This window comes from Chaetomium fimeti, assembly GCF_033439085.1.
Source record: "Chaetomium fimeti strain CBS 168.71 chromosome Unknown B0H64scaffold_12, whole genome shotgun sequence".
NCBI lineage: Eukaryota > Fungi > Ascomycota > Sordariomycetes > Sordariales > Chaetomiaceae > Chaetomium > Chaetomium fimeti.
In genome coordinates this window covers 631,204-651,487 of record NW_026944340.1, presented here as the reverse complement: position 1 = coordinate 651,487, position 20,284 = coordinate 631,204, and the positions used below count along the sequence as shown (strand labels likewise).

Below are 20,284 nucleotides of genomic sequence, written 5' to 3'. Positions count from 1 at the left end.
CGTTGTCGGCGTTGTCAGCGTTGCTATTCACGTTGTTGCTGGTGGTGCGGCTGTCGTCGGTAGTTGTTGCCGACGGGCGAGAAGTAGAAGCAGGTCCGGCTGCTGTGTCGGAGCGAAGGAGGATGGTGGTTTGAAGCAGAGTCATGGCCACGTCGTCGGCATTCCTGATGGGGAGAGCGGTCGGGTCCTCGCCGCAATTCCAGCACCTGTCGGGTTCGATCGATGTGGGTGCCGTCAGCGTCCCCATACACCAACCGCCCACGCCGGGAGCAAACGACAGAAGCGTCTCGGCGTAGCTGAGTCCGCTGGGGCAGCAAACAACCGCGGTCTCGTCAGGAGCCAGGGACGGAAGGACCAGATCAGGGTCCCTACCCGTCGTGCCGCCGAAAATATTCTCGCTTGCCCATCCCGAAGGACATACTAAGCCGGGTCGGAAATAGGCCCTGATAATGGGTTGGCTACCGGCGTCTGGATAGCAACCGTCGGCGTTGAAGTACTCGGGCCCGACAAGTGCGAGGCTGCTACTGGACGTCGAGAAGATCTTGGTACACGAAGCGGGGGGCGTGAAGGTGGTCGTGAGGGCGCCGACTTCCTTCCAGCCATCTGCATCCTCGACGGTCGTTACTACTACCTTGGTGATTCGTGACATCTGGATGGTGGGCACTGATGGGTGTAAGTGGGACTCGGAAGAGATGCTAACTTTGTTAACTCATGGTGTGGAGAGGGAAGCGGCTGGGAGAATAGGCGGGCCTTGCTTGTGATACAGATTAATTGAAGTGCTTGCTGCAAATGCAAGGACCCAGGGGTTATCACTGTTTCACACTGCGACACTTCCAGTTTGTCCCCGGGTTCTCATCCTTCATCCTTCTGGCTGTGCCACGTCGGGGCATGGGTTAGGTGTGCAGGTAAATTAAGCATTGGCATGAATGGGATGCACAAGGGTTGCAATGGAAGTGGGGGCCGAAAGAGAGGACGCGACTTGTTCCCTGTACATCTATCCATGATAGGAATTTGAAGGTTTTTGAGATGGTGATGAATGATGAAAGTCCAGTTTGGAGTGTTGAAGAGAAGAACCCCGCCCATCACTCGCAGCTCCAGGCTTGTGCCTTTCAATAATCAGCAGAGCGAAAGAAAGAAAGTTTGTTTGTGTTTTTCCTTGTATCGGCAACGGCGTGTTACGCAAGCATTCTGTCGTCGCCCGATCGAGCTGGCCCCCACCAGGCCCAGTCCAACTCTTGCCGATAGGATTCAGCCTCTCAGGAGAGCTACTTCTAGATTGAACGCCCCGCACGAGCATGGCCATGACCACCACCAGCGCTACCACTGCGACGTTCCACCCATTCCCCCGCCTCCCAGTCGAGCTCCGCGCGCGCATCTGGGAGCTGACGGTCGAGCCCCGCATCGTCGAGGTGCGCGTCGTCTACCACGACCCGAGCCCCGTCAAGGTGACCGACCCCGACTCGTGGACACCCGAGTGGATGAAAAAGCGTCTGCCGCCGGTGCGCCACCTGCGCTCGCCCACCCCGGTCCCGGCCCAGCTGCAAACCTGCCGTGCGGCCCGCGAGCACCTGAGCAGGCACCCCCATGATGGTGGATACCAGAAAGCCTTTTCCGACATCGCGACGACACCCTACGACGGCTTCGACCCCGTGCCCGAGGATGACCCGCAGGGCGAGCGGGACCGCTACGTCTGGCTCAACTTGGACATCGACATGGTCTCGGTCGGGCAGACGGAACTGCGCGATTTCCGGGCTGTGGCCCGCCAGGTCCGCCGGCTGCGGCTCGAGCGGTCCATGGGCTGCGAGGTGTTTTCCCACACCGAGTCGAAGCTGATTGGCCGCTTGTTCGCCAACCTCACCGAGGTTCACCTGATCTGTCGTGGCTGGGGTATGAGGTCGGCCTACAGGGTGACCGACGACATCGACTTTCCCTGCGGGCCCGAGAATGTGTATTTTGTGGACCCAGAAGCGATGGGCGGTAAGATGATGAACAGCGTCGATCTGGATGCCATGATGGACATGGAGTGCAAGGAGTTTGACGAGCTAGAAGAAGAGGGTTGAAAAGAGATTCTGACAGCTGTTGGTGGTGGTACTGCTGCTGCTATAAAGGAGAACTACTTGGCTTGGTTACATTTCTCTATGCAAACGATCCACCCTGAACTGGTACGAGGAGAGGAACAAGTTGAAGTAAGGTACACAGCACAACTCCATTTCATCAGAATACATAAGGATGCACTGAATGCTGCCGATGTCAAATAGTCATGTCTTCCTTCATACATTAGAGCCTCAGGGAACCAGTTGAGACTAAGACAATCAACTCTACCATCTATACTCCGAGACCAGTAATGTGCACGCACAGAGCAGCTGCGGTAAGATGGTCGCTCAACATCATGGAAATTGGTTGATCAGTACCTCCGGCAACGGTTGGTCCGGTCACTGATAGTCTTGTACAACCTGAGCACCTGCCAGTGTTCCCTGGCCTGGACGTTGGGGGCGCGGCCGCGATAGTAGGTGTTGAGCCAGTTGCGGACGCTCTCTAGGTCTTCAGGAATGGGTACCGGTCGATAAAGCGCCTCAACCAGCATTTACCGAGGGTACCTAGTTGGGTCCCTACAGTTTCAAAGAATTCGTTGGGCCAGCTCCTTAATTTGCAAATAGGTAGGAGAAAGGCCGGTCGCCTCCTGGTTGCGAGCCTACTCGGCCAAACGGTCCTCCTAGGCCCTGGAAAGTTTTTACAAATATTCGAAGGCTACTGCACGTACGTGGTTGTTGGCCGTTTTTCCGGTTGATGAGAGTCGACCTCGGTATAGCCCATTCTCTGGCCACCTTAGCCAACGGACGGCCATTTTGGATCTGCAAAAGAGCCTGAAAGATCTGATCTTCAGTATATGAGGCCGTTGTTAACAAAAGATTCAAAATACCAAATTATAAGTATAGAGGATTAGAATTGACAAAGTTGTTATTGTTTGAAATAGTTGGGTTACGTTGGGTGTTCATGTGGGGGAGGTGTCCGAAAGTGGGGTGTGTCCGAAAGTCGGTACCTTGGGGTCCCGACTTCACGTAACTTAAAGGTCGAAAACCAAAGCCGATTCCGCCATAATAGGTGGGTGGGTAGGTACCTTATCCAAATTGGCCCAGAATATTGAATCCCAACACTCCCGACATTGCCAGTTTTGCAGCCAAAGCGCCCACTATTTATCAACCAGGCTCTCAACTCTCAACAGGTACCTAAACATCATGGCGCATGGTGGCTTTAACTTCGTTGGCCTTTCGATCCCAATAATCACCTCCGGCTATTACGACGTCGTGTCGGATGACGACGACGACGACGATGACCAGAACATAAGTCCATATGGCCTCGGGCCCAAGAAATGCGCCGTGTGTGCGAAACAGGGCCCCGCGCCCTTGATTGTGTGCAGCAGTTGCAAGGTCGTCTTTTACTGCGGCACCGCCCACCAAGCAATTGACCAACCTCAGCACAGCTCCCCCTGTTCCGCCATCAAGAGGACCCGCGAGAAGCTACATGGCAAAGATGAAGCATTTCGAGCCGGATATTGCGATTCACGCCACTACATGAAGGCGATATTCGCTACCGCACACGCCCTCCTCAAAATCGACACCGTGCCTGCCATGGAGCAAGCCCTCGCCCACTTCAGCGACGTGCTTCGTTTCGACGGGGGCGACAAGCTGGGTGTGGAGAACATTGTCCCTGGCCTTCTGCTCCGTCTCGGGCGTGAGCAGGAATGCTACGACTTTCTCAAGGGATGGGCCCTGATGGACTACACCGGCATCCGCGGGGCTGACGCTTTCGAGCCCATCGACCTGTTCTTCTCGCGGGAAGATCTAAGCCTCAGCCATCTCGCAATTCTCACCCTTCTGAAGCTGCGTCTATATCTCGACCTCGAACAGGTTGGTCGGTCTGACTACCACAATGATGAAGACGAACTGTTTGGGCGACCTCTGGGAAGCCTTGTTCGAGCACGAATGCGATCCCGCCGAAACGTGTCGGCAACCGCTGCGGTGGTGGAACGTCAGTATCGCAAGCTCTGTCAAGTGGTGGACGATGTTAATCCGTACTTTTGGGAAGCTTTGGTTGATGGAGATATTCCGCCTCTGCCGGATTCTTGCCGCTTTGGGACCGTTGAGGAGGCGCATCTGGCTGTACATCAATGCCGAGCGGCCTGGCACGAAAGCGAGGATGCCATCGTCATGGCTGGCTCGGATACCGCGCAGTTCACGTCAGTTTACGGGGGTCGACTTGCTGGTGCGGGTGCCGGGGCGGGTGACCCGCACTGGCAGGGCGACGAAGCATTGAAGAGAGCAAACAACTTGCCGAAGGACCGGGCTACCGGAGACGTCTTTCCATCTAAGTTCCAGCCACCGCTGCCGACATCGCACCCGACCAACCTCTTCCCACCCACTCCCACAGGCCCTCAGCAGACCTTGCGGTTCGTCGGCCGAAACGACCAAACAACAGCTCTTGTGTACACCGACGGCGCTTGCGCAAACAATGGACAGACGAACCCTCGCGGGGGCTGGGCGATGGTGTTGGGTCCGGCTTATGGTGGCGAGGGTTCCATCGTGTCCGGCCGACTCGAGGAGACGGGCCCGTTTGACGACAGCCAAGATTGTGTGGCGACGAGCAACCGGGCCGAGCTGCGCGCGGCCATCGCTGCGCTACGCCTCCGGGCTTGGGAGAAGGAGGGCCTGTGCAGCATCGTTATTGCAACCGACTCATCTTATGTGGTCGAAGGCGCCACCGACTGGGTAAGGGCCTGGGTGCGCAACGGGTGGAGGACGCGCAAGGGCGGACACGTCAAGAACAGGGATCTTTGGGACCTCTTGTTGGGAGAGGTGGAAAGATGGGTTGCCCAAGGTGGGCGTGTGGCGTTTTGGAAAATCCCAAGGGAGCTCAACGGCAATGCCGACGGAGCTGCAAAAGCGGCTGCCCACGGCAGACCATCTGTGATGGCGTTTACCGATCCTGTCGAATCCGACGCACAACCCTCTGCTCTCCTACTCTACCTGGAGCACGAGTCTCTCTTCGACACTGTTCATGGACACCTAGCTACTCGTATCGCTGCGAAGGCTAAGATGGAAGGGGCCACGACCGTAGAGGCCGCCCTTGCCATCCTCGGCAGACGGGCCCCACCGTCGATTATCCTCGTCGCCGATGGAGCTATAACCAGGCACCGGAAGGTCTGTGAGGCCGTTATGGACTGTCTCCGTGGTGGCTCCACTGTTGTTCTGGCTGGCTGTTTCAGCAGCATGGTGAGCAGTGGCGAGTTCAATCGTTTCTTTGCCAGGATTGGACTCCCCTGGCAACAGGGATTGTACGAACGGAAGATGGTCGACCTTGGCCGCAATGTTGTTCATGCCCGCCTAGCGAGCCGGCTGCCCTCTACATACAGCCAAAAGGCCGTATTTGTGAAGAAAGTGGCGCCATCAGCGGCATGGTACACCCTAAGCGGATCATCTGGTCAGACGGCTATGGCATTCGCACAGGTTGGTCTGGGTAGGCTTGGCTATGTTGGGGATGTGAATGGTGAGGATGTCTCGGATATGGTGGTCCTGGCCATGTGCGGACTGCTGGGCTAATCAGTGTCGTCATCCTAGGGGATTGACTTCATATATTAACTACTGGCATTATCTCTATCTAAACCATTATTCATACCAACTACGTAAACTACACACCCATGACAGGTAGAGCTGAGAATGCTCGGGACTAGAGGAAGGCCGTCAACGAAATAGAGCACTTGCACATGCGATATGCGAGCGAGGATAGGTATTTGGTTGATAAATTGGATGGGCACGACATGATTCATAAATGCTAGGTAACTGGCATGAGAGAATATCCTTTTCAAAACAATAAAGCTTTGAAGTCAAGCTCGCCGCAACTTGAAGCGTGGTCATCTGTGATTCGTTCGTTTGCCCGCTCATGTCGAGGTATCCTCCGTGCCTACCAGGCAAGCCAACATTGAGGGTACTTCGCTCGGCGGGGGGCCTCGCTTCGCAAAACCAACCAATGAAAACGCTCGTTTATGCGCCTACCATGGGGAGGGGGTGGATGGGTCCGGGGACATCAGCTAGTTTTCTTACGAAAACCACCAGGCAGCCGGGGGGAGAAGGGGGGGGGGGGTGGGTTCGGAGACATAAGCTAGGTAGTTTCCTTATTTCTTACGAAAACCATAAGCTACCTAGTTTTCTTACGAAAACCAAACAACAGCTGCACGCAGTCAAGGAACCTCTCGAACTTCCACTCTACCTTAGTCTCTTAATCACCAACATTTTGTAACCCCTCGGACCAAACACAAGCTACGCTATTCACTCTCGCAGACTTCTACATGACACCATTTCCCGTATTCATTTTTAGCTGCTGCCCAACTCGCCACTCCAATGCCGACCGAGTTAACGGTTCTCGAGAGTCTCGGTCGCGCCGGGGTGGAGCAAGAGCAAGCACGGATCCTTCGTCGGATGAAAGAAGATTTAAAGTTTTATCCAAACTGGTTCCTTGACCAAGCAGACTTTGAAGGTTTGGGGGTCATCATCGGCCCCGGGCTCGATGTCGACGAGACCATTGGGGATTTTAGCAGCACGAGATTCTTTCGGCCATGGGTGCCAGACGAAGTCGTCAAAGAGGCTGCTGATGTGGCAGAATCAACCTGGATGGACAAGTTGGCAGCCTGGGCATCTCAAAGCCCGTTGGTTTGAGGGATGTCTCAAAACACTCCACGATAGGGAACCGGCGCTCTGGGATCCTTGGAAGTGATTATCACCTACCTATGTAACACTCCTTTTGCTAAAGCGGCCACCGTGTACTAACATATCCCCGCAAGGGTCGATCCACGGTTCATCCGCGAAGGAACCGGACTCGACCTTCCCTTCCACGACTTCGAGTTCACATACCCGTACATCGAGAAAATGTACATATCGGAGTGTGCCTACTTCCCCGTCGACAGCTCCATACCCCACGTTGCCTGCCTAGTCCTCGATTCGATAGAGGCTACAATCACAGGCGACCGGGTCCTCCGGAGCGACCTAGACTTCGCCATCGCGATGGTGTTGTGGCGGCTCACCCAAGGCCGGCACACCAACCACCACACCAAACCAGTACGCCCCCTCTCTCCCATCCCAACCGCCCATCCCAACCGCCCATCCCAACCCCCTTTCCTCCCCGTCCATCCCACAACCCAAACTAACCCCCCCAACACCAAGGCCCTCATCTACACCCTCGAGCGTGACCAGCACGCACGCATCACGCAGGCGCACTTCGACGGCAAGCGCAACAAGCTAGTCCTACGCCAGTCGCGCCACCTCGACCTGTCTGGGCCGGAGCCGACCCCGGACGCCTTTTTGCTGCTGCGCTGGATCGCTTGCCGGCCGGCTGGTGAGACCGAGTACGCCGATGAGGAGGATGCGAGCGAGGATGAGGGTGGGCGGGGGGAGCGCTCGCCGGGGGTGGGGCCGGAGTTGTTGTCGGGGTGTGCGTGATGGATATTTGGCCTGGGGGGGAGGTTGGTTTGGTTTGGGGTGGGTTGTGGCTTTTGTGCTTGGAGGAGTTGGATGGCGGTATGTTTGGATTTGATTTGCGCTTCAAGTTGTGTTAGTATGTGGCTGGGACTTGGACAGCGGCAAGAAGCTCGCTTCAGAGATTGTATGAAGCCCTGACTCAGACGGGAAAGGGGCTAAGATAGGAGAGTTTTGAGATCGGTCTTGGACTTGCGGGGCCTACGAGGCTGCGAACTTCAGGTTGGAAGTGTAAAAACATCTAAAAAAAGATTTCAATACACTGTTTCTGCGGGCTCTATTACCTATTATTGGAATTGTTTGCTGCGCAGATTGTTGAGGGGATCGTGATCTGCAGCTTCCCGCCAGGGGCTTTCGGTTAGTGACATTATTTGCGCAAGACCTGAGTCTCTCCAGATTGTTTGTTCTGGCTCGATTGGCGGTTCTTATATTGGCATCCCTACAGCCGGAGACTGCCAGGAAACCTCCACCAGCGCGGAATGGTGACATGGGTGATGCCTTTGAGGGATGTCATTCACTCTATCCGCCGTGGGATGGAATACAGACACTCCTTTCTCACAACCCCAGCCCGGGAGACCGTCTATGTTCCTATGCCATGGATAACAAAAACTCCTTTCTCACCACTTCGGGGGTACGACGAGGATCTGTCTATACTTGGTATGGCAAAGATCACAAACGCCCTTTCTCACAACTTCAGGGGCTGTCTGCCTTCATACGGCATGGATAATAAGTGCTTTGGATTATTCTCTAGGTAGTCTATAAAACCCTACGCTCCGAACCCTCGATGAAGTGGCATCTATGTTTGACAAACACGAGTAACGTCTAGCTCTAACAAACGATATCCACCTCAGTACAACTCCAGTTACGTTCCAAAATACTCCGTACCATCACATCTCACGCAGTCCCCACCGCAACCAGTAAGTGGCCCATGCAGCCAACCGGCCTCCCACGATTACTCGTCACCCCTAACCTGATTTGCAGTGGGTGTCTTCATTCCTTCCCCACCGGTCGACGAAAACAAGTGCAGCACGTGTGGCATGAACTTCACGGGTGCTACTAAGAAGTGCCAGTGCTGGTCTGATAGTTAGCCGGAAAGTTTGATGCGTGGCATCTATTTTTGGCAGTGGGACAATGTCGGGGCGGAAGTCGGACATGGGTTAGGTAGCTAGGTAGCCAAGGGTAGTTATGCTATTCTTGAATACCGCCACAGGGACAAACGGAACGTGTTTGAAGTACTTGTGCCTTGGTACATCCGTGGCCAACACAGCCAATGGTTATAAAGGGACGTTGCCCTTCCTATATTCGACCCCGCATCCTCAAGCCTTTCCTTTCGTCTCTGAACATCATCATACTTGGTGGTTAAGGGGAACTCACCAGTCTCGCGTTTTCCACACATCACTTCGTTACCGCACAGGCAGACCACAAAGGTAGAACATACGAACCTAGGAGTTCCAGTCATGGCCGACGACAAGGATATTCTGCCGGATCAGCGGATCCTCTCCGAGATCTTCCCCGATGTCCCCAACATCACTACCGACCTCTGCACGGTCATCTCCAACACCTTCGACACGTGCACCTTCCGGCTCCAGCTTCCCACCGAACCACGGCCAGGCTTCCCCGCAGACCTGCTTATCCGGCTAGAGACATCCGGAAGTCATCTCTCGGCCGTAGCTAAATTGCAACATCTGGCGCACCTCCAGATCCCCCATCTCGTCCCGGCAACACTAGCCGTGGGGTCCGCCACCGATGCAACTGGCAGGGAGGTGGACTACTCGATCACACCATTCTTGGTTGGAACTACTGTTCTGGAAGAGGTCTGGCCAGGGCTCGACCCGCACAACCAGCGGTCTTTGGTAGAGTCCATCGTCGTTGCCATGGAGCAGCTCCAGAAGGTTCCCGCCCAGGACCCCGATGTCAGCCAGATCGACCAGCGGTATGACAAGACACCCTCCGAGACCTCGACCAAGGCCCCCCTCGGGAGCCCGGACACCGGTTTCCACCCTGAAATCAAGCAGATTTTGGAGGCTTTCCTTGGCGAGAGAGCGGCGAAGTCGCAGGCGTGCGAGATTCTCGACACGGACGATGTGATTGCCGTGCGGTCGGCCATCGACGGAATTGGCGAGATCGAGCTCACCAAGCCTGACCTCGATCAGCTCATGAGCAGCATTGTTTTCTGTCACAACGACCTGGAGCCCCGCAATATTCTCGTCAGGCAGGTTGGTGCCAACGGTGGCGGCAGGTACGAGCTGGCTGCCATCATTGACTGGGAGATGGCGGGCTTCTTTCCCTTCGCGTACGAATCTGGGCTTAAGGATACGGTGCTTGGCTCGTCCAACCTGTGGTTCAGCTGGTACTCGCTGTTCAAAGAGCAGACCGCCATGTTGATTCCCAAAGAGGAGGGCCATGAGAAGCTGATCAAAGCGCTGCGGATCATCGCGGCGTCCAAGGATGCCAGGATGCCAAAGAACGTGGGTGTTCGAGTTGCGGCAAAATGGATCAAGCGAGAGCGGCTCAGGATGTCGCCGGACGTGAGGCATGGCTGGGTTCGAGAGGACGGCGCCGGCCACGTCCCCGTCTTCACGAAGGAGGACAACGATAGCCTTGAGCTGGAAGTCCTCAGAGAGCTGGGTTACATTCAGTAGCTAGTTTAGCCCGATGTGTTCCTGTGGACAAAGTGGTTTAGGACCGCAAGTTTCCCAATCTTAACCAACGTCGAGCAATGTAACACTTCTAATATCTGGTGGCCCTCGATTTCTGACGCAACATCAAATAGCGCGCGACAGGTAGACTGGAACGGGCAGCCATCTCCCATGTCCTGACAAAAGAGACTTGCATAAGCGTTACATCTGTTGTGTCTTTACACCTCAAGGTTCTGTCTTCCCGCCTGTAAAGCAAGGAGCTTTTATCTAGAAAAAGGAAAATCTCGCACAAGTGACCCGGGAATTGCATCCCTATAATGTGCAATGGCTCCAGCAAACACCCCTAACCCCGTCCCAGTCTTACCCATCCATAGCCAAGTCTCCCACAGCCACAATTATCATCCCCAGCAACTACTGCACACATCACCCAAAGCACCTCTCTCAGCAAGCACATCTCCTCCAAGTGCCCCCCCCCCTCCCAACAAGAACACCCCCTCAAAGCGCCTCAATAGCCCTCAACAGCACCTCGACCCCCCTCTCGCCCACCCCCTCCCCATCCCCCAACAAGCTCGCCACATCACTAAGCACGCCCAGCGGGATATAGCACCCCATCTTCGCCCTCTCCAAACTCTCCTTCAACCGACTAGTATGCTCCCACTCCCGCGCCGCAACCTCCGCCCTATCGATCACCCGCGTGGGGATCCCACACATGGCGGCGCAGTGCATGCCAAACGAGCCCTCAGCAACACCGTCCTCGAGGCGGTAGAGGAAGGTGACGCGCTTTCGGGCCTCGTCGACGTCGATCTGCATGCGGCGGGCGCGCACCTCCGGGTGCTGGGCGAACTCGGCCGCCAGGCTGTGGTAGTGGGTCGCGAAGAAGCCGACGCAGCCGATGTGCGACGCCACGTGGTGCAGCACCGCCTGCGCGACGGCCACGCCGTCGTACGACGACGTGCCGCGCCCGAGCTCGTCGAGGATCACGAGCGAGCGCGGGGTGGCTTCGGAGAGGATCTTTTTGGTCTCCGAGAGCTCGACGAAGAAGGTGCTCTGCGCCGCGAAGATGTTGTCGTTGGCCCCGAGGCGTGACATGATGCGGTCGACCGGGGTGAGTGTGGCGGAGAGGGCGGGGACGTAGCAGCCGATTTGGGCCATGATGACTGCGATGCAGGACTGGGCGTGGGGTTAGTCTCGGTGGCGTGAAAAGAAGGGAAGGGGATTCGCGGCTTACCATGCGGAGGATGGTCGACTTGCCGGCTGCGTTTGCGCCTGTAAGCAGGTTGATCTTGGCTTCGTCGCCGCCGAGTTTGATGTCGTTGGGGATGAAGTCGTCAACGCTGTTGGTCATGCAAGGATGGCGGAGCTCCTTAAACTCCACCACGCTTCGGTCTTCGTCGATAAACACTGGGCGACAACTGGGCACGCCGAGAGCAGAGGACGACTTCGCAAGGCTGGTCAGGCAGTCCAGCTGCGCAATGATGCGGATCGCCTGCAGCCAGACCTCGTAGTCAATGTCGAACCGCTTGAAGAACCTCGAGGCCACTTCCTTGAGGATCTGCGAGTGCGTCTCCTCAGTTTCTTGAAGCTCCCGAACGAGGTCTTCTAAGCCTCGGAAGTAGTAGCGCTTGACAGCTGCCGTGGCCGACATCTGGCGCCAGTTCGTAGGAACTTTGACGGCCTTGGGAACCTCTATCTGGTAGACCTCCTTGCCGACATCGGTGAACTTGACTGTCTTGCACTTGAGTGATGTCTTCTGCTTCTCGAGCAGGGCATGCAACTCCCCCTTGATCCGCTCGAGTTCACTCTGGCTGTTGTCAAAGTCCTCTTCGATGCCCTTTCCCGGGATAAGTTTGCCATCCCGGGCCATTGTCCGGTCAAAGGCAGTTTCCCAGTAGCCCAGGGGCTCCTTGAGATTGGGCATGGAGGCGATGAGCTTGTCGACAAGGCCGTTACCACCGCCAAAGGCACTCAGAAGACCCATTGTGTAGTCAATCTGCTCGAAGCCTTCAAGAACTCGTACGAAATCTTGGGGCCGACAAGCACCGGCATGGATACGAGAGATCAGGCGCTCGAGGTCTGGCATCTTGGCCATTTGTGACGAAAACTGCTGGAGGATGCTCCGGTCGGCATTCAGCATGTCAACAGCGTCGAGCCTCTCATTGATCTTTTGCGTGTTGCATAATGGGTGACAGACCCATTGGCGGAAGAGACGCTTGCCAAATGGAGTGATACACCGGTTGAGGAGGTTGAATAGCGTGCCCTCAGGACCGTTGTTGGCCGTGTTGGTGAATATCTCGAGATTGATGAGACTCTGGCCGTCGAGGATTAGGGTGCCGTTTCGGTGGATGGGGTTGTACCACGCGAAGTTGCCCTGGGACAATAGGTTCCGGTCGAGCATAAGCACACGGAGGTAATGAGTCAAGCCTCCCAGGGCCGACATCGCCAAGTCCTTGTCTTTCGATTCCGCGAGCGTTTTAGGCCACACCTCCTCCTCACCTCCCTCGGGGACGAAATAGCCGCCACACTCCAGCTCACGTCTCGAGAGATCAGCATCCCAAAACTCGGTCCCTGACTTGAGGTTGTTCCAGATGGTAGTTGGGCCCGTGTTGTTCTTCAGGATACGCAAGGCCTTGGTAGACAACCGCGATTTCTCCAGAACCAGCTCCCGAGGCGACGTCTGGGCGACAAACGTTTCGAATTTGGTCAAGTCGACATCATCCTCGAATTCGGAGAGGAAGAACTGTCCGGTTGCGGCATCAACAAACGCAATCCCAAACGCGGGCTTGTCGTCGACGACCGACTCCTTGATGGCTGCACAGTACGTGGCCATGTCGTCCTGCAGCATGCTGCCATCCACGAGGGTGCCGCCGGTCAAAATGCATGCCAGCTCTCGGCGAATGATCTTGTCGGCCTTCTTCGCGTTGCTGTCGCGCTCGCGCATCTCCTTGCCCAGAGCAGACTCCATCTGGTCGACGCGAGCGACCTTGTAGCCCTTGGCCACGAACTGGTTGACCCACATGTCCAATGAGCTTTCGGGAACGCCAACCATGCGCATGTTGACGCGGTCGGTGAGCTTGAGATCGAACAGCTGGTGCCCGATGGTCGCGTCGTTCTCGTAAAGCTCGTAGAATTTGCCTTTCTTGAAGAAGACGACGGTATCCCAGAGCTTCTTCTTGATGTCCCAATACTGTTTCTCAAAGGGTGAGAAGCCCCGCTCAGCCAAAGGGGGGATGTAGATGGAGGTTGGGTCAAACTCCGGGTGCCCCGGAGGGTTTTTGTTGCTGTCTAAAATGTTGGCTAGCCACGGGTATCTTTCCTCTGGTTCCTTAGTGTGTGCCTTGGGCTTCGTCTTTGGGTTCGTTGGCTTTCGTGTGGGAGGGGCGACCTTGGTGGCAGGTTTGCTGGGCTCGATATTGTCCGGGTCGTACGTCCACTTTTGGGCGGTTGAAGTCGAGGGCGGAATATCCTCCATCACTTCATCGTCGTCGGCGGCAGGGGAGCGTTGGTCACGGCTGGGAGACGAAGAAGGGTTAAACTTCTTGCGCGGGGCCGAGGATTTGGCTGCTGGTCGCTTCCGCTTCTTCGACTTGGAGGGCGCGTCGGAGTCGTCCGAGACAACGAAGTCGGCCAGATCGTCTAGTATATATTTATTAGCGTCGTGTGCGTCAAGAGGGAGGGATGAACAATACCATCGTCCTCCTCCAAGTCGTTCGCCTCCGCCTCATATGTGTCCTCGTCATCCTCATCCTCATCTGGAACGGCAGCGCGAGAACGGCGTTGTACGGACCGCTTGGCCTTCATGGTGGCAAAGACCGCGTCGTCGTCGTCGTCGTCAGAGGATTCGGCGTAGCTAACCACCTTTTTGACCTGCAGGATACGTATGAGAACACAAGAATGAGGTGACTAGTGGGAGAGTTGGTTACCTTCCGCGTCGGGCTGCTCTGTAGGTTGGCACTGACAACCGACTTCTGCGCCACGTTAGCAAGTGAGGTGAATAAGTTGATGCCTGTGCTAATTACCTTGACAGTACTCGTATCCCTGTTTTCTTGGGAGCTCGAGGGCTCGATAGCATCGCTGCTGGGAACGGGTGTGGTTGCTGTGGTGCGCCTCGAGCCAAGCATCGAGTTGGCTCGGGTTGTTTCCTTCAAGCATTGTGGCGACGCGTCCCTTTTGTTCCTGGACGCCGGCTTGACGGATGGCGAAGGGCTAGCTCCATTGACGCTTCCGGCTCCGGCTGGCCTAGAGAAGAAGCCGAGGATGCTGCTCTGTTGCTTGCCCGTTGAAGGTGCCTTTTTCGCTGTCGACGGCGTCTTCGCAGGAGTGCGGGCCGTGGCCGATTTCTCCCCCATCTCGACGTAGTTGACGATTTCTGTCGATAATTAAATACAGTTTAGTCGTGGGGTGGATTAAGGGAAACGAATGGATAAGGAAAGGTTCGTCAGGGGAAGCTGGCGGTGTTGAGACGAGTTTAAGTGGAACGCGAAGAAACGCGACGTGCCTGCTGGGGGTCGCGTCTACCAAACCGAACTGCTGGGTGCGGCCCCACGCGGCATTTGGGGTCGCGCGCCCCACCCACCAAAAGCTGTCCAGCGGCACGAAGAGCCAAGCTTCCTCTGCCCATCAGTGCATGCATCGAAGCACTCATCGATGCAGTAACAAATCAGTGATACTCGTACACCATGCTCCCCACGCTAGAATCACGGATTCTCGGGGGTTACCCCCTTCTCGCCCATCCTCAATCTGAAAGGGAACAGAATAAAGAGGAATCTTGGATCTGAGACTACGGTTTACGGGTTTACACAGCATGAGGAGAGGAGGGAATCGCTGTCAAGGAATTCCACACGGCCCCCCTCGCATCTGGTCATGGTTCGTCCAATGTTGAATTCTGTTATGCTTCGAGGCGAAGCGCCAAGAGATGCGGGGCGTGTACAGTACCCATTCTCTCCCCAGAAGAAAGCAGCGATGATCGAGGAGAGCAGAGGGCTGGGCGAGCTTTTGTACATAATAGCACTGCTGTTGCTTGTGTCGACGCGGCCGGCTTTGGAAGCGAAAGAGCTGTGGGAAAGCACCCCGGCCAAAATGGCGGCAGGGGTTGCTTTGGTGCAACGAGACGGCGTCTGTCCGGCGGTCGTTCGGCTTTGGTACCAGACAGGCAGAATTTGTCCGGATGCTCAAATACCCATGGGGTGGCCAAGGCGGGAGAAACCGATAGGCTCACACTGGACGCGGATAAATCCTCACCGGACAAGAGGGCATTTAGCAGACCCTCGTTCAGAGTCCGAACCGGGAAGGATAGGAGGATGAAATGCAACGTTTGTCCAACGGAACCTATGCTACCGGGGCCGAGCCAAACCTCAATAATAAAGACCGTTGAATTGTCCAGAGGGGCAGCACTGTCATCAACGCCGACTCCGAGGGTGGTCGGGATTATTTGTTGTCAGTGTTCGGGCATTCTTTTCGATTTGTTGTTTCCGGGTATTCCGTAGGGAAAGCGCAACAGCCAGCTGGGAGAACCGAAGCATCCTGGAGAGCTTAGCGACAGCTGTCAACCACTGGCAATCAGCTGGCCCCTCCCCCCAAAATTACCCCAACTGCGCCGTTCCCCAGCGGCTCCCGGCCTGGTGCAACAACTCCCCGCAACACGACGCAAAAGGCGGGGACTCAGCGGCCGAAAGCCACACGGGTTGCGCCTGCGGTGTGCGCAAATGGATGCCGAAGTGATGGACCGGTCGGACAGTGTTACGGCTGCTACTGACGGCGTCCGCGGCTCGCCCAGGGACCAGAACAGCCGAAGGGCGGCGGCGTGTCTTGTGTGCCGCCGATCCAAAATCAAATGCGAGAAGGGTCGCGCCCAGAACGACGACCGCTGTCACCGCTGCCTCCAATTGGGTGTTCAGTGTGTGCGCCCCGACTTCCACGTTGGCCGCCGGAAGGGCGTGAAGAAGTTAGCACCTCCCCTCCCCCGACTCACTCTCACTCTGCCTCCTTTCTGTATGTGCGTGTGATGAGCGCGGCTGCTAACTCATGCATAGCAAACGCACGGGACTGGAGAAGGCATTGCATCAGGTGGAGCAGGCCCTGCGGCGGACTGGAACTGGCATCGAAGCTGCCAAAGTTGTCTCGGATCTCAAATGTCTCCTCGGCCCCGGTCCCCATGGGCCACTATCGCTCCTCGCCCATGACCAATCCGGAGCTAGGGGTGCGGAACTACGCCGGGCGTCTAAGCAAAGCGACATCCTTCTCCCTGACGCTTCCTCTGATGCCGGCGATAGCTCGGCCTCGGACCAGGACGGTATGAGTGCGCCACAGGAATCTACGCCTTCCCAAGGCCACCCGGGCGAGGAGAGTCTGGCCGTCGACGACGCCGAGAATCCCCTCCAGCTTCTCGCCCGTGCGTCAGATCTGCATGTCTCGCCCAAGTCAGGGGTCGACCACGTGGCGGCGGAGGCCATGTCTCACCAACGAACACGCCAGAACAAACAGAACGAGAAGATCTCCGAAGTCGAAAAGTTCTTCAAGCTCAGCCAATTCAGTCTCGATACGGGCCCTGACCTCGATCCGATTAATCTCGGGCTGATCACCGCCGATGAAGCCGACACCCTATTTAACTTCTTCCACCATAACCTCGCTCACACGCGATGGGGCCTCGATCCCGCGCTCTACACGGCCGCCTTCACACGCTCCCGTTCCGCCTTCTTGTTCACCTCCATCACCGCCGCCGCTGCCCTCTATATGCCATCTGCCTCGGCCCTGTCACGGCGACTTTCTAACCACTGTAAAACACTTGTTAACCGCATCATCCTCGACCGTTACCGCTCTGTCGAGATCGTTTTGGCTTTTATGGTCAATGTCCCCTGGATGTTTCCCGGGAAGCACAGTACCGATGATGAAACCTGTTGGTATGTGTCCATGGCGACAACCATGGCACTAGATCTGTCGCTCCACAAGATCCTTGTGCCGGTCGCCTCCCTTCGGGACGGCCCTGGGGGACTTGGAGGGACTTTTGGAGGGATAGCAAGGGCCGATTGTATTGATCCCAAGGTGGCGTTGGCATTGGATGGGTTTGGGGATGTGGAACCGAGCTCGGAGTTCGGGTTGAGGTTGCTGCGGAGGCGGGAGAGGTGTTGGATCTCACTGTTTGTGTTGGAACGGGGGTAAGTATCTGGCCGAGACGGCTCGAGGAGAATCGTGAGCTAACGAGGTTCAGGATGTGCTTGGCTAGGGGCCGCTGTTACACCGTTCCGGTTACCCCCATTCTCAGAGGGTGCGACCAATGGCATTTGTCGAATATTGCCGACACCATGGACGGGCATCTCGTGTCAATGGCGGTTTTACGAAGAGATCTGGTAAGTCACAAGGGAAATGGGTTTTGGAAGTAGCTAACCGGCGCAGGATGAGTTATTCTCGTCCATCCGAACCCTTTGTGACGAGTCCCGGGATGGCCGGGCTGATGGCGCTTTGGTTGCCCGGTCCATTCAGATGATGGTCGAGAAGTTCTTCGACGAATGGCATGCCAAATGGGGCATTTCTATCGGTAGCGGCCCCCAACACCGACTCCCGCCCTACGTCCAAATATTGGTTACACACACCCGCTTGTCTATCTACAGCACGGTTATCAACCACCCAACGGCCCCGACCGAAGTCCGTCACTTCTTCCACGCGGCAGGTCTCTCGTCAGCACTGAACGTCATGCGAGCGGCTATCCAAGGCGAAGGGCAGTTGTCGAGCATGCCCAACAACACCGCAATCATGATCTCCTTCGCAGCCTGCTTCGCCCTACGACTAAGTGGCCAGTTCGCCGGCAACTCAAACCTGGCTCCCAGTGTCCGGACGCTAATCGAAGAGACGGCTGAGGTTCTGGAGCGTGTCGGCTCGACCACGGAACACCGCAACGGCATGTCGACCCTGTACGGGAAGTACCTCAAGTACATCGTCAAAAAGGCGGCGGCTTCGGTGCCCGCTCCCCCCGAAAACGCCACCAGACCACGCGCAGGGACACACCCTGAACTGCTCGCACAACACCATGCCTCGACGGCGTATGCGCGAGGCAGCAACTCACGGGCCAGTTTCAGCATGGCCGACGCCATACGTCCCAGCCCGCCCGTATCAGGTTTTATGGAGCCGCCACCCTGGACGGAACCGATTCAGTTCTCGTCAATGTCTGACGACCAGATCGTCGAGGCACTCAGCAGGGTCAACAACGAGTTCGATCCGGCCCTAAGCATGTATCCCTGGGACGACGCAGCTGCTTTGGATTGGCTCAATTGGTCTAATCTACCCGATTTCGGGACATGAAATACAACACCGGGCATCAAACCGTTGCTCGAGCTGGTGCCGGGGCCGTCATGTTCACCAACTCCTGCAACTTCTCCATGATCACAAAAGTCAATACGGTGTGCGGGCTATCTACCCGTTAGTCGGACGTACAAGTCTCGGGGAGGGTCGAGCAACATACGTCAACCGAAGCCAAGCAGGCGTCCACCCTTTCATCAAGAACATTGGACCTTCACGGCCGAGTCCTTCCCTTATGACCTGCATTACCTGGAGAACCATCAGATCACCGCCGTCTCAAACTCAACACCTGGCAAGAGGGCGGCTTACGCTTGACCCATTCGCGGCGCTCTGTATTCTGCTCTTGAGCACATCCGCAGGGGCGCATGCCGTTGTGGCCACCGTTCCGGCGAACAGGGATGCGAGTGCATGTGTACGGATGTCGTCTTGCAGCCTTGTCCGCGAGAGGATCGCGTGTTTTGCTACGGCATATCTAGCAGCCTTGCGTCAGCTCGGGCGGGCCAAAATCCGGGAGGGGGCACTCACGGCGCGATCTGGGACACGTCTTTTCACGTGGTAAGCATACGGGCGCCTGCCCAAACATGAGACGCTCAAGGGCCCTTACTCATTATCACACTCCGCACGATATTCGCCTCCAGGCCCCTTCCAAAGACCCTAATTCCTTCCTCCTTGCCAATTCGATACAGCCCGGTCACGGCGTCGTAGTAGCGGAAGCGTTCGGTCGTCGGCTTGGCAGCGTCGGCGCACATGCGGACGAGGATGACCTCTGTCGGGTTCCCAATCATACCCGCCAAACCACCGGCCACTCCGGCACACGCAACGGTGGATGCGGTGGAGAGCTTGGAGGTTCCCGACTTCTGTTGGACTTGACGGGACAGGACGTTATACAGCCCAAACCGGGCGGTCGAGTAGGTGGACTGGCGGAGGATGGAGGCCGAGAGGCCGGACCAGAGAGAGGGGATCCCTGTGGCAGGGCGGGACGGTCAGTACGGTCGAAGGGTTGTAAGATTGGTCTAGTTCAACGGACCGTCACGAAGGGCGAACGTGTAGAGGGTCGAGAGCATTGGGGCACGCGTCTGGAGGACCTGCATCCGGCTGCGGTGGGCACGCGTCAATTGGTGGCCCTCTATCGACAGATATGGGAGCCAATGGCATACTATTTTGTGACATCTAAAGGGTGCGCTAGGCAGGTATGTTAGCAGCACGTGCATTTGTCATACCATGCGGCTTGTTGACCTACTGAAGCACACTGCCATGGAGGCGGCGGCCCCGCTGTCGAGGGGTTGGCATTGTTAGGATGGGATTCCAATCAGAGCACAGGTCTGGTCTCAAATATGGATGGAATAAACCACTTACCCAAGCCAAAACGGCTGTTTGGTTCTCTTCTGCCCGGCCATTGCTCCGCTCCGGCCCAGCATTCAAGAACACACAGCGCGTCAGGTGTCAGTCGGTATGTTCGTACGCTTCCCTTCCGAGCGGGAATACGGGGTACATATGCGCCCGCGTTGGAAATAGATTGCCCAACGGCCAGCTCAAAGGAGAGCACACAGATAAGGTGTCATTCCCCACGCAGATGCCGGAGCCTTGATATACGACCCCCAACTTCTCACACAGTGGCTCAGGCACAAATACCACCGAGAGGATACATAGGCCCCAGCGGCGCGGGCCGATACAACCGCCCTCGCCCTTCATGATCGACTGCATTGTATCACAGTGAGGAGGAGTTGTGGAAGGGCACTGGCTGACGTGCGGCCGTCACCCACCTCCTACCCACATTCAGGGACATGCACGGCACCGTGAACGTGGTTACGATGCATAGAGAGCCTTACA

The 20,284-nt window shown here is 56.5% G+C and overlaps 7 protein-coding genes across 7 annotated transcripts; 5 read left to right on the top strand and 2 right to left on the bottom strand.

Moving 5' to 3' along the window:
• Positions 1-1,006: 1,006 nt before the first annotated feature.
• On the top strand, positions 1,007-2,433 carry B0H64DRAFT_412140 (uncharacterized protein). The gene has a single exon (XM_062804900.1). It carries the CDS (start codon positions 1,296-1,298, stop codon positions 2,058-2,060), a length of 765 nt encoding a protein of 254 aa, XP_062654300.1. The 5' UTR covers positions 1,007-1,295; the 3' UTR covers positions 2,061-2,433.
• Positions 2,434-3,129: 696 nt separating this feature from the next.
• Positions 3,130-5,706, top strand: B0H64DRAFT_412139 (uncharacterized protein). Its single transcript, XM_062804899.1, has one exon. The coding sequence runs from the start codon at positions 3,237-3,239 to the stop codon at positions 5,595-5,597; it is 2,361 nt and encodes a 786-aa protein (XP_062654299.1). The 5' UTR covers positions 3,130-3,236; the 3' UTR covers positions 5,598-5,706.
• A 689-nt stretch (positions 5,707-6,395) lies between these two features.
• Positions 6,396-7,802, top strand: B0H64DRAFT_452231 (uncharacterized protein; the record flags this gene model as incomplete). The annotated part of the gene is made up of 3 exons (XM_062807193.1): positions 6,396-6,700; positions 6,836-7,109; positions 7,215-7,802. The coding sequence occupies 3 exons, from the start codon at positions 6,396-6,398 to the stop codon at positions 7,488-7,490; spliced, it is 855 nt and encodes a 284-aa protein (XP_062654298.1). The 3' UTR covers positions 7,491-7,802.
• Positions 7,803-8,861: 1,059 nt separating this feature from the next.
• On the top strand, positions 8,862-10,168 carry B0H64DRAFT_368251 (uncharacterized protein; the record flags this gene model as incomplete). The annotated part of the gene is made up of 2 exons (XM_062801968.1): positions 8,862-9,418; positions 9,494-10,168. Exons 1-2 carry the CDS (start codon positions 8,984-8,986, stop codon positions 10,166-10,168), a joined length of 1,110 nt encoding a protein of 369 aa, XP_062654297.1. The 5' UTR covers positions 8,862-8,983.
• Positions 10,169-10,638: 470 nt separating this feature from the next.
• Positions 10,639-14,667, bottom strand: B0H64DRAFT_479067 (muts domain V-domain-containing protein). The gene is made up of 5 exons (XM_062808285.1): positions 14,182-14,667; positions 14,086-14,130; positions 13,852-14,029; positions 11,394-13,798; positions 10,639-11,335 (listed from the first exon to the last, which is right to left on the bottom strand). The coding sequence occupies exons 1-5, from the start codon at positions 14,509-14,511 to the stop codon at positions 10,661-10,663; spliced, it is 3,633 nt and encodes a 1,210-aa protein (XP_062654296.1). The 5' UTR covers positions 14,512-14,667; the 3' UTR covers positions 10,639-10,660.
• Positions 14,668-15,791: 1,124 nt separating this feature from the next.
• B0H64DRAFT_56234 (uncharacterized protein) lies at positions 15,792-18,660 on the top strand. Its single transcript, XM_062808443.1, has 4 exons — positions 15,792-16,106; positions 16,195-17,316; positions 17,370-17,508; positions 17,555-18,660. The coding sequence occupies exons 1-4, from the start codon at positions 15,868-15,870 to the stop codon at positions 18,455-18,457; spliced, it is 2,403 nt and encodes an 800-aa protein (XP_062654295.1). The 5' UTR covers positions 15,792-15,867; the 3' UTR covers positions 18,458-18,660.
• Positions 18,569-19,851, bottom strand: B0H64DRAFT_331683 (mitochondrial carrier domain-containing protein; the record flags this gene model as incomplete). Its single annotated transcript, XM_062801017.1, has 8 exons — positions 18,569-18,703; positions 18,764-18,926; positions 18,980-18,998; positions 19,059-19,418; positions 19,482-19,549; positions 19,612-19,636; positions 19,695-19,726; positions 19,811-19,851. The coding sequence occupies 8 exons, from the start codon at positions 19,849-19,851 to the stop codon at positions 18,569-18,571; spliced, it is 843 nt and encodes a 280-aa protein (XP_062654294.1).
• Between the last annotated feature and the right edge of the window lie 433 nt (positions 19,852-20,284).

Coding starts and splice junctions, on each gene's coding strand:
- B0H64DRAFT_412139 (XM_062804899.1), top strand. CDS start 3,237: ATGGCGCATGGTGGCTTTAACTTCGTTGGCCTTTCGATCCCAATAATC.
- B0H64DRAFT_56234 (XM_062808443.1), top strand. CDS start 15,868: ATGGATGCCGAAGTGATGGACCGGTCGGACAGTGTTACGGCTGCTACT. Junction 17,317..17,369: donor CTGTTTGTGTTGGAACGGGG/GTAAGTATCTGG, acceptor AACGAGGTTCAG/GATGTGCTTGGCTAGGGGCC. Junction 17,509..17,554: donor CGGTTTTACGAAGAGATCTG/GTAAGTCACAAG, acceptor TAACCGGCGCAG/GATGAGTTATTCTCGTCCAT.
- B0H64DRAFT_412140 (XM_062804900.1), top strand. CDS start 1,296: ATGGCCATGACCACCACCAGCGCTACCACTGCGACGTTCCACCCATTC.
- B0H64DRAFT_479067 (XM_062808285.1), bottom strand. CDS start 14,511: ATGGGGGAGAAATCGGCCACGGCCCGCACTCCTGCGAAGACGCCGTCG. Junction 14,131..14,181: donor GGGATACGAGTACTGTCAAG/GTAATTAGCACA, acceptor AACGTGGCGCAG/AAGTCGGTTGTCAGTGCCAA. Junction 13,799..13,851: donor CGACTTGGAGGAGGACGATG/GTATTGTTCATC, acceptor AATATATACTAG/ACGATCTGGCCGACTTCGTT.